We start from the raw sequence: 12,132 nt of genomic DNA on the forward strand, positions 1-12,132 counted from the left end.
ATAGTTAGTAGTTAGTTAGTTAGTTGGTTGGCTGTTTAGTTGGTTAGTTAGAGTAGAGAGGTGTTGTTATAAATGGTTGGTGAAAAGTTTGAAGAAGATAGAGTGTAGATTAGTTGGTAATTTAGGAGTAGTTGTTGTAGTTATCCCCTGCGTACACAATTCAATTTATTCAAGAAACTAGAATCTCAATCATCTCTATAAAAGGTAAGTATTAAAATAACCATTGTAATATTTGGACATTTAAACAAGTTTTACTTTTACTTTAATTTAAATAAATAAAATTGAGAGTTTATTATAATATATTTATAAATATTTGTCTTGTTGTTTGATTATCTTTTTTTTGTTTAAAGATTACATGTTGGATAACCATAATCCCATGTGACTGTTCCGGTACAAGTCTCACAACGACTACCAGTGAAACCTGGTCGGCAATAACAAACACCATTGCAATAGGCCATAGGGACTTGACCACATTCATAGTCTTGTTGGCAGCTACTTGGTTGTCCATTCGGAAGTAATGCAACGCATTGCGGAATTCCGTTGGTCCAACGAGTTACACCGTTGGTGCATGTCTGACAGTTTGGTCCAGTGAAGCCAACTGCGCAACCGCACGAACCTGAGCTTGTGCTGTTCGAGTAGAGTGTAGTTACCGGTCTACTCTGTTGAGAAAGATCAATCTTTGAGATAGAGTTATCGGTGCTTGAGAAGTACACGCTGTTACCGTTCAGCGACAAACCAATCACTGGCTTCGAACTGAGCTTTCTCAACTTTGAGAGGTCACCACTGAGTGGCAGTTCAAATACACCGGTCTCATTCGAGTAGTAACCAGCTTTGGTACCAAAGTACATAGCGGCATTGTTGACGGCGAATCCAGTCACTTCAAACGGTAGCGATGCTACCAATGTGAAAGCGGTCGCTTTGGCACAGCCAACACAGTTACGATCGATAGTGGAGACGGTCGATCTGAAAGGACTGTCATATTGATACTGTATGATGTACAAATTCGATCCGGCTCTACCAATGAAGGAGCAACGTGTGTCGTAGGCAGCGGAATCCTCGAGCATGGCAAACTGTTGACTTTGATCGATGAATCCAGTTGGGAAGTAGTTGGCACGCCACATTCCAAAGGTACAGGTGTACAGTCGCTGATCGGACTCATCGAAATAGGTGGCCAGCTGGAAACCTCTTGGATACCAGATGTAGTTGACAGTGTTGTTATTGGCAAAGTATGGACCGATTGCTTGTGACAGACGTTGTGAAGCAATAGTGTAGACGAGGTTTGTAGAATCGACATAGGCTTGCATTCCGGTGGTGACAGAGAATCCGGAACCAGGAATAATATCAGTGGTGATTGGATATTCAATGGTGACAGCACCGCCACCACTTCCAGAGACCGAGGCAACCACTACAGTTCCAGAAGGGTCAAGCTTGCCCATAAACATTACTTTATTCTTATCTTGGTCATAGCCAAGACCAGACATTATATTGATTCTAGATTGACATACTGAATATGGAACACTTCCACATTCCCAATCCTATATTATATATTTAAAAAACAACAAGTTTATATTAAGAGTAAGTAAGAAGTATGAAGTTTACATGTCACCAAACACAATTATTAATTATACAAACTTGTTGACAAGAATATGAAATTCCAATTAAAAGTGATAAAAATATTAAATATTTCATTATAATTATTATCTTAAAATTGTTAATAATGAGTTAAATATATACGATGGATTACTATAAATACTTTGAAGAATCAATAATTAATTAATGATAAATATATAATAAATATTTAATCTCTTTGAAAATCAAAGAACAAACTTAACAAACAGTACTGTGTCATTTTAAATATTTAAAACCAATCCTATGGTATTATATAATATATTATTGGGGGAGGGTGTCATTTCTATTTTGAACATATTAAACATCAAAACAGTCTATCTATCTATCAAAATAGAAATAAATATAATTATATTTTTAGTCTATTATATATTATTTAAATGAATTCTTTAAAAAATATTGAATTCCTTTAAAAAAACTGATAGGTTAATTGTGTTTGAAACCACACTCTTAAACACACATGAACATGATAGTGCTGTTTTATAGATGATAACTATGTTGACTCAAACACTTACAAGTCATCATCGGTGAGAGGTAGAGGGTAGAATATTAGCGATTTGATAGTTAGTCGTGGTATATGTGTGTGTTGAAGCGTTAAAAAAATATTTATTTACATCATTGTGTATATATTGTTGATAAGTAAAGAGATCGGTAAGGTACAATTCGTGTTATTGTTATTGTTGTTCTTATTATTGTTTTATAATTATACATTTTTAAATTTAAATAGGTTGTTGTTTTTTGCACAGTTTTGTTTATGTTTGTTTAATATCATACCATGAATAAAGAAACGGTTTCAATTGAATGATCAATTGACTATTTTATAAAATTAGTTTTGTAGTGGTGGTTGTTCTGTTTGTTGTTGTTGTTGTTGTAATCGATTTGATAAATAGTTGGCAACTTCATTGGCTGTAGTGCGACTGTAGGCATCTTGTATATCACCTTCGGTTCGGTTATTACATAGGAATTCCACTACTTTTAGATGACCATTGCGAGCTGCACAACTCAGTGCTTCAAAGTTCCATGGTTCCGTTCGATTGTAGTGCAACCACTCGACAATCGCTAGGTGACCAGCGCTACATGCGTCTCTCATAGTATTCAAAGTGCAACAAACATACGGGTAGTTTGTATGAATCCATTCGATTATTTCTAGGTGGCCATGTTCGGCAGCACCTCTCAACGCTTCACTCGAACAACCTTCACCTCTATTATCGTGAAGATACTTTAGAATCTCCAAGTAACCGTGTTCGGCCGCTAAATCCATCACTCTAGTGCCACAGAAGAGATGGTCGTTGAGATTCTCTTGCATCCAAACTACCACATGTAAATGTCCGTTTTGAACGGCACGTCTAAATGCCTTACTTAAATTATCTTCATACAACGTTGGATATCGTTCTTGTGGATCTGTTTCCGTTTGTTTTTGTTGCTTATGTTCTCTCTTTCTAGTGAATGCCTGTAATATTCTATCTTGCCATGATGTTGATTTACTACTATTATTATTATTATCATTTTTATAGTTGTCATGTATTGATTTATTGTATTTGATAAGCTTTTGCATTAGATGAAGATATCCTTTGGTAGCAGCCATAACAATGGCGTCACCGATACACGCTTGATTGCATGAGATATTATTGGCCAAGAGATAATCGAATATCTCTTCACAATTGAATTGTACCGAACGAAACAACTCTCTATTCTCCAAAGGGAAGATAGTTGGATGTTTGAGCAGTTTCTTCAGCACCTCTAGTCTATGATGTTTCACCGCTACATATGTGCAATATTGTGCAGCGTAAACCATAGATTTACCACTGAATTGATCGTATATCGTCTCATCTTTCTTAAGTGAATAGATTCTCTTTGTAATAGGTCCAACCAATTCACTGTATCCATAACACACAATCTGTTCAATGGAATTGGTCAACTCTTTCCAATTCAAAGCACGTACAGACTCAATTTGATGAATGTTAGTGATCTCTTTGAATATTAATGATCTTATTACTACATTATTAAATAAACATTTAAACAAATAATCTATTTTATTTATTGATTTATTATTACTATTCTTGGTTTTCATTCTGTTAACCTTATTTGGATGATCACCTGAAATTTCTAATGACTTTTTTGACGAATTTAATTTTGTTGATCACTATTCTATTTAACACATATTTATATCTATAGCACAAATCTAATATATATAGTAATGATGGATAAAAGATTATTTTTAATAGTGTTTAATAATAAAATATTGTATAATAACATATTCAAATATGTCAGTTTGATTTCGAGTTTAAAAGGAAAAAAACAATTTAAATGGAGTGAAGTTATTCGTAATCCTCAATCGCTAGCTGCTCATAACTATTTTGAACAACTGAAACAATGTTTATCAATTAAATATAAAATAGATTCGGATTGTAAACGACAGACATTGAAAATGGCTATTAAATTTGGAACTATTGAAATGTTGGTATACCTCTTAGATCGATTCAAAGTTGATTTGCACTCCTATAGCTCCAGTGAAGCGGTAGAGTTTTATGATTTCGACGATGACAATGATCCCGAGAGAATAGAGTATCACGAACCGTGCGATCATCTCAATAGTATCTATAGTTGTGCCGCTCAATACGGAAGAATGGACATCATAGAATATTTAACAACACGTTTCAAAACATACAAATGGAACTACGATAAAGCAATGATGAAGTCACCACTCTCCAGAGATATCGATATTCTAATGTATTTTGTAGTTTTACATAAAAACATCAATGTATTATGGAATACCACCAAGAGTTTCATTAGTTTCGGTAGAGTGGTTTATGAGAATGCTGCATTGGTTGGGCGTATCGATATGATTGAATATTTGATTAAACAATTACCGCCCAAAGACAAAGTAAAATTATCACTATTGGAAAATGCAATCAAAGGTGGTCATTTCGATTTGGTTGAGTATCTACTACGAGAACACCGAAATCCTTCGAGGGAAAATGAAGAGGAATTACTGGATTTGGCAGCTCGTCTAAACCGTCAAGATATCATCAAGTTATTGATAAGCAATGGTATTACTAGTTGTACGACTGCATTGATGAACTACACAGCTTGGCATGGTAATCTAGAGTTATTGAAATGGTTGGGCCAGAATACAACAGCAGTGTGTTCCACTCGCGCCATGGATAACGCAGCATCGGAAAACCATTTCGAATGTCTACAGTGGTTACATTTCAATCGTAGTGAAGGATGTTCAAACCAAGCTATGGATTATGCTGCATGTAAAGGTCATTTTGAAATTGTTCTATGGCTCTACAACAATAGGAAAGAAGGTTGTTCCGATCAGGCAATTTCCGATGTTATTTTGCACTGCGGAAGACTGGATATTATCGATTGGCTATATCAAAATCAACCAAATTCATACAGCAATACACAGTTATTATTTCAAATAGCTGCTGATCTCGGAAATTTGGATATAATCAAATATCTTTATACAAAGGAAAAACATTGTGGTATCGATGCGTTGTACTCAGCTGCTATCAAGGGTCATTTGAATGTATTCCAATGTTTGTTCGAAAATGATTCAAGTATTGGCAAATCCAGAGGCGATTCCTTCAAGGATATACTCGAAGCTGCTGCATCGGAGGGACACTTGGAAATTGTGAAATATATAATTCAGAATTGTTCCAATGAAATGTTAATGTTGGACATTGCTATTTTCAAAGCAATTAAATTCAATCATTTGGAAGTCGTCAAGTATCTTTGTGAAAATATCACTCCAAACACTCTTTCCAAAAGAAATTACATTGAGATTGCAGCTTCCTATGAAAACATCCAGGTTTTACAATGGTTACATTCAAATATAGCCAATTGTGGTAAGATTACAGCAACTTCATTCAATGGAGCCATAAAGAATGTCAATCTTCCACTAGCAAAATGGATATTATTTAATATTGGTGAAGATCAATGTAATTTTATAAAAAAGAATCTTTTCAAAATGGATACATTCGCATCTGACCTATTCAAGTTCAATCAATATGAAATAATTGAATGGATTTTAGATACTTTCCAAGATATTTCAAAAAGTGAACTTGAAGCCTATAAACAAATCTTGGAAACTAAATATCCAAATTCTGTGGAATCAATTGAAATTATTAATAAATTTATTAAATTAAAATAGTTTTTTAAACAATAGGAATGAAAATGATTCCCTAGAAAAACAGAAAAAATTCGAAAAGAAAAAATTTTTCGCAATCATTTACAAGTCTCTTTGGATATCTATCTAGCATGCATAAAATTGAGGGTACTATCACCAGCAATGAACCTGAGAGTTGTGGCAAAATTGATCATTTCTTGGTTCCATTTATGACCTCCTGGACCGCGGTAGTTGCAGCCTCGATGAAATAGTACCAGAAAGATGATTGAACTCTTGATACTTCTTGACCATCTTGTCAACCAGTTGTCCCAAAGTAGTTGTTGTTTCTTGGGCAGGAGTTGATTTAGAGTCCACAACCGCCAATATAGACAATATCGAAGTATTTGGCCATACGATTCTTATACAAAAGGCTCGTAAGATAGTTTGACATTTTTGAACCACGAATCACAACTATTACAACCATTTAACTTCTTGTTATTGTCATAGCACCTGGACTGCAAGCACGATAGTTATCATCCTTGTCCTCTAAAACACTCTTCTGTTGAATATAAGAGCCATGATTTAGACACGCAAACAATATAAGATCTTGATGAAATAGACCCTAGCAAAGATTCTTTTTCTTCACCGTACTTCCAGATGTAGTCTGCGGATTATAAAGATCAAAACTACAGATACTGTCGTTTGGGATATCACTGAAAGTATTGTAGGCCCAATTATAATAGTTTGAAAGTCTAATGATTCTAAAAAAATACATCAAATCTAACTTTGTCCTGAAGATGAAACATCTAAGACATTAGTAATTTGTAACTTGAATTATTGGCTCCAACTTTGTGCTAGTAGATGAGATCAGGTTTTTCAAATTTATTAAATTTTTTTCTGTACAATAATTTAATTTAGAATGAGGAAAGTTAAATTGATTTTTAAATTTAAATTGCAAAAAAATAAAAAAAATCACCATCAATCTAAAAAAATGTAATCTGACCATAAATTCATCGGTTTAATTTATAAAAATATTAGTGTCAAAAAATCACAAGGTATCACAAGCTCTATTTTAATTGTTTTTTTGTTTAAATTAATTTAAACCTTTACATCCAATAAGACAAGTGAACTTCAACTACAGATGAATTTTTTTATTATTTTTAATTGATTTAATTTGATTTTTAACTTTAAAACAGTTTTATATTTTTTACATTTATTTTTGGTTTTGATCAGTTTAATATTCAAAATTTTTAAATTATTAAGATAAATAAATAATAATAAATAGATAAATAAATAAATTAATATTAATTAAAATGCCATTAAAATTAGATAATGAAGGAGAATTAAGAGGTTAGTTATCAAATTATTTTTTAATATAATATAATATCAAATTTTAATTTATTTATCTTGTGAATAAAAATTTAGAGGCTCAGGCTGCGACATTCAATATAGATTCAACAAGTGGATGGGTCTTATTGAATTATGTTGGTCCATCAACTGTTCATTTCTATGCTGGTGGTGATAATTTCGATGACATCAAAAAACAATTCGAAGATGATCAAATTCAATATGGTCTGGTCAGAATTGGTGGTATTCAAGAAAAAGGAACATTAAAAACCACCTCCAGAGATATTTTCTTTTGTTGGATAGGCCCAGGTGTTGGAATTATCGAAAAAGGTAAAAAAACAGCTCTTTTGGGTGATGCTCAATCTTTTCTTCAACCGTTCCACGCAGATATTACCGTCCTCAATAAAGATAAGTTTGATAGAGAAACAGTTTTAGATAGATCAAGCCCATTATCAGGAAGCCATGTCATTGATTAAACTTTTAAAACCAATCAATTCTGCAATAATCCAAAAAATATTACAAATCATATTTTTTATTGTTTAAAATAAAATTTTCAATTACCACTTTTTTGGAAAAAAAAAAGTAAAATGATTAAAAAATTAAAATATTTAACACATATAAATATATAGTAATGATGGACAAAACAATATTTTCATTAGTTTTTAATAATAAAGTATTGTCTAATGACATATTCAATCATGTCGGTTTGATTTCGAGTCAAAAAGGAAATAAAAAAAAGCATTTCAAATGGTGTGAGGTGGTTGCTATGCCTCAGGTGTTGGCAGCTCACAACTACTTTGAACAATTGAAACTATATTTTTCAGTAGTTAGCAAAATAGATAGTAGGTATAGAATATTTACTCTGGAGAATGCGATCAAATACGGAAGTATTGAAATGCTGGGATACCTTTTGAATCGATTCAAAGTCGATTTGAACACCGTGGAGACCGCCGAGGAAATGACAATGTGTGAACCTCTTTACTATCTCAATAGTATCTTTTGCTGTGCCGCTCAGAATGGAAGAGTAGACATACTGGAGTATCTTACCAAGAGATTCCAAACCTATCAGTGGAATTACTATAGAGCAATGATACGGTCACCACTCTCTCGCAATATCGATCTTCTCAAACATCTTGTCGAGAAACAAAAGAGTAATAATGGAGTGTTTCAAACCGATGTAAAAGTGATTTGTACAGTGTTTGACAATGCTGCACTGGTTGGTCGTATCGATATGATTGAGTTTCTTGTTAGCGAGACACCACAATACCTTGACAAGAGCAAAATGTATGAATATTCAATCAGAGGTGGACATTTGCATGTCATTGAATATCTACTACGAGAACACCGACACTTGGCTGATAAGGATGGTATCGAATTGTTGGATATGGCAGCACTTGAGAATCAACCAGAGATTATCAAGTTTTTAATCAACAATAATATAAAGACATGTTCCGTTTTGTTGATGAATTTCACAGCGGAATTTGGTAATTTAGATTTATTGCAATTCTTGCATCAGAATACAACCGCTGGAATAAGTTCACATGCTATGGAAAAGGCAGCATCCAACGGACACTTTGACTGTTTAAAGTGGTTGAATTCCAACTATGCCAACTTTGAAGGATGGACAACTCGAGTGATGGATCTTGCTGCAGCTCGTGGTCATTTTGATATCGTCCTATGGTTGAACCAAAATAGAACAGAAGGTTTCTCTGACATGGCAATAACTGAAGTTATTTTCGGTTGTGGAAGACTGGATATAATCGATTGGCTATTTCAAAATCAAACAGGATCTATCAATAGCTACAGCTTTATGGAAGAAGCAGCTCACGTTGGAAGCTTGGAGATCTTGACATACCTTCGTGACAAGCAGTGTCCTAGTAGCTATAATGTAATGAACAAGGCCATTTGGAGTGGCAGAGTCAGTATTGTACAATGGTTGTACGAGAATAGAATTATTCAGGAATTCAAACAATTCACACTTGAAGTTGCAGCTTTTGCAGGTTATACCAATGTTGTCAAATATATTGTCGAGAATTCCACTGGTTTCTCAGTGGACAAGGCCATTTGCAGCGCTATCAGATCCAATAGTTTCGAGGTTGTAAATATTCTGTTTGAACATATCACACCAGACACTCTCAGCATAAGCAATTACCAAGATATTGCTGCAATGTCTGAAAACATCGATATTCTAAAATGGCTAAATTCAAGAACTATTTGCACTATTAAAACAACTACTTTCAAATCGATAATAAGCAAAGGAAATCTTCCACTTGCAAAGTTGATTTTAAACTATATCGGTAAAGAACAATGTGGTTTCATTATTGACGATCTTTTCAAAATGGAAGCATTCACATCTGACCTATTCAAGTTCAATCAATATGAAATAGTTGAGTGGATTTTAGAAACATTCCAAGATATTTCAAAAGGTGAACTTGAAGCCTATAAACAAATGTTGGAAACTAAATATCCATTTTCAGTAGAAACAATTGAAATTATTAATAAATTTATTAAATTAGAATAGTTTGAATTATGTTGATCCACAAGTCTTCATTTAGCTGGTAGTGGTAAAAATTTGGATGATATGAAAGAACTCAAATGAGATGAAGTTCAGAAAAAAAAAAAAGTTAATTTTTTTTTCTACTTTGTTTTTTTTAAAGTAATATTTTTTTTTTAAAACTATAAATAGTAATGATGGATAAATCAATATTTTCATTAGTTTTTAATAACAAAGTATTGTGTAATAACATATTCAATCATGTCATTTTAATATCGAGTTCAGACAAAAGAAAACATTTCAAATGGAGCGAAGTAGTCGTAAACGCTAAAGTGTTGGCTGCACACAACTACTTTGAACAATTGAAACAATTTTTATCAAAGATAGTTATTAAGGATCCTATTGTTAAGAATTCTATATTGATGATTGCAATCAAATATGGTGATATTGATATGTTGGCATACCTAATGAATCGATTCAAAGTCGATTTAAACTCGGTTGACAATTCATTTTCAAACTATCTTAAAAGCAATATCAATAATCAAGAATATAATGAACCTTGTTGCTACCTCAACAGTATCTATTGTTATGCAGCTCAGAAGGGAAGAATGGATATTGTCGATTATCTAACTGCTAGATTCAAATCGTATCAATGGAATTATTATCGAGCGATGGTAAAGTCACCTCTTTCCAAGAATCTAGAGATTGTAAAGTACTTTGTCGATAAGCACAACAATAACACACCTCCAACAAAGTTCAAGGTTAACCGAGATTTAGGAGTGAATGTATTCGATACAGCTGCATACGTTGGACAAATCGAAATGATTGAATATCTTGTAAGAGAGAGACCAAATGATTTACAAAATAGTAAAATGTATTTATACGCAATTGAAGGAGGAAACACTCATTTTATTGAATATCTACTTCGAGAGCACAGAGATTTGGCAAACAAAGAAAGACAATTAATAGATTCAGCTTCAAGTTTATATCGATTTGACATTGTTAAGCTATTGTTTAGCAATGGTATTTCAGAGTGTACCTCTAAGCCAATTGATAACGCAGCAATAAAAGGTGATATGGAAATGTTAATTTGGTTGAAAGAGAATACTACTGCTGAATCTACTAAACACACAATGGATTATGCGGCAATGAATGGTCATTTAGATTGTTTGAAATGGCTAAATGCTAATATTACATCTGGATGTAGTTCCTCGACCATGGATTACGCATCTATGAGTCATCTTTTATGTGTTAAGTGGTTACATTATAATCGAACAGAGGGTTGTACTACCCAATCAATAGAAAATGCTACACAACGAGGAAACCTCGAGATCTTACAGTGGATAAACTCTAATTATCGATCTTTAAAGATATCTAGAAGTTGTGTATGGCAAGCTATTGAATACTCTGGTAAACTCCAAGTTTTTCAATGGATTTATGAAAACACTACACATGAATACACTTATTTTAGTTTAATAGAAATGGCATCTCATTTTAATCGATTCAATATTCTGAAATATCTTATTCAACAAAACAATGGAGAATGTCATATACAGTATTGAATAATGTACAAAAGTGGCGATCTCAGTATGGTAAAGTGGTTGTATGAAAATAGTCATATAACAACATTCGAATCGAAATCAATTGGGATTGCGTCGGAGCTTGGACATATTGATATCGTTCGATATATTCTTCAGAACTCTAGTGAAATGGAAGTGGATGGCGCTATTATCAATTCTATTGAAAATGATCACTTGGAAATATTAAAGATTTTATGGCCACATTTCAAGACATCACCAATCACTTTTCCACTCCGAACAAAAGAACTTCTTATTGATAATGAAGATACAGATCTATTGAAATGGTTATATGAAAACATTACAGACTTTGGTGAGATGATACCGATTTCATACTTTTTTAAATCAATCGAAAAAGGAAATCTGTCAATGGCAAAATTGATTTTTGAACACATACCCAAACCAAACACTATAGAGATTAGTAAGACATTATATTTCGCACCATTTACAAGTGATATCTTATGCCAGAACCATTATGAAATACTTGAGTGGATTTTCGAAACATTCAAAGATGAACTAACCAAAGAAAAAGTCATAGTATATAAACAGGTTTTGGAATCTAATTATCCAAATTCAATTGAATCAATTGAAATTATAAATAAATATTTAAAATGATACATTAATTCCTTTATTCTACAATTTTTTTTGAATTTAATTTATTTGTTTTCAGTTGGAAGTTTTATTGGAAAAAATTAAAAAATACAAATTGATAAACAAAAACAAAAATAAGTAAATTCATCATGTAGATCATTTTTTCTTTTTCTTTCATTGAGCTCCTTTTGAACAACCTCAGAGATTTGAATTAAAAATTTAGTAGAGAATATGCTCAGGGAAACTGTTTTTAGAGAGAATGTTACCACCTCTGACGGCAGAGTTCTACTGAGATCTCAAATATTTTCTCGAACCTCAGTGTTTAATAACAATGACATAGGAAGAAGAAGATATTTTTCATGGCATCTGTACATCCAGATAGT

The 12,132-nt window shown here is 32.8% G+C and overlaps 6 protein-coding genes across 6 annotated transcripts; 5 read left to right on the forward strand and 1 right to left on the reverse strand.

Moving 5' to 3' along the window:
- Nucleotides 1–344: 344 nt before the first annotated feature.
- On the reverse strand, nt 345–3,697 carry PPL_11969 (EGF-like domain-containing protein; the record flags this gene model as incomplete). Its single annotated transcript, XM_020582715.1, has 4 exons — nt 345–1,535; nt 2,401–2,439; nt 2,738–3,621; nt 3,682–3,697. The coding sequence occupies 4 exons, from the start codon at nt 3,695–3,697 to the stop codon at nt 345–347; spliced, it is 2,130 nt and encodes a 709-aa protein (XP_020427069.1).
- A 126-nt stretch (nt 3,698–3,823) lies between these two features.
- Nucleotides 3,824–5,785, forward strand: PPL_11970 (uncharacterized protein; the record flags this gene model as incomplete). Its single annotated transcript, XM_020582716.1, has 1 exon — nt 3,824–5,785. The coding sequence occupies one exon, from the start codon at nt 3,824–3,826 to the stop codon at nt 5,783–5,785; it is 1,962 nt and encodes a 653-aa protein (XP_020427070.1).
- Nucleotides 5,786–7,053: 1,268 nt separating this feature from the next.
- PPL_11971 (coactosin family protein) lies at nt 7,054–7,563 on the forward strand (the record flags this gene model as incomplete). Its single annotated transcript, XM_020582717.1, has 2 exons — nt 7,054–7,090; nt 7,166–7,563. The coding sequence occupies 2 exons, from the start codon at nt 7,054–7,056 to the stop codon at nt 7,561–7,563; spliced, it is 435 nt and encodes a 144-aa protein (XP_020427071.1).
- A 482-nt stretch (nt 7,564–8,045) lies between these two features.
- On the forward strand, nt 8,046–9,608 carry PPL_11972 (uncharacterized protein; the record flags this gene model as incomplete). The annotated part of the gene is made up of 1 exon (XM_020582718.1): nt 8,046–9,608. The coding sequence occupies one exon, from the start codon at nt 8,046–8,048 to the stop codon at nt 9,606–9,608; it is 1,563 nt and encodes a 520-aa protein (XP_020427072.1).
- A 167-nt stretch (nt 9,609–9,775) lies between these two features.
- On the forward strand, nt 9,776–11,143 carry PPL_11973 (uncharacterized protein; the record flags this gene model as incomplete). Its single annotated transcript, XM_020582719.1, has 1 exon — nt 9,776–11,143. The coding sequence occupies one exon, from the start codon at nt 9,776–9,778 to the stop codon at nt 11,141–11,143; it is 1,368 nt and encodes a 455-aa protein (XP_020427073.1).
- Nucleotides 11,144–11,290: 147 nt separating this feature from the next.
- PPL_11974 (uncharacterized protein) lies at nt 11,291–11,773 on the forward strand (the record flags this gene model as incomplete). Its single annotated transcript, XM_020582720.1, has 1 exon — nt 11,291–11,773. The coding sequence occupies one exon, from the start codon at nt 11,291–11,293 to the stop codon at nt 11,771–11,773; it is 483 nt and encodes a 160-aa protein (XP_020427074.1).
- Nucleotides 11,774–12,132: the final 359 nt, after the last annotated feature.

Source organism: Heterostelium album, assembly GCF_000004825.1.
Source record: "Heterostelium album PN500 unplaced genomic scaffold PPL_contig26, whole genome shotgun sequence".
NCBI classification, from domain to species: Eukaryota; Evosea; class Eumycetozoa; order Acytosteliales; family Acytosteliaceae; genus Heterostelium; species Heterostelium album.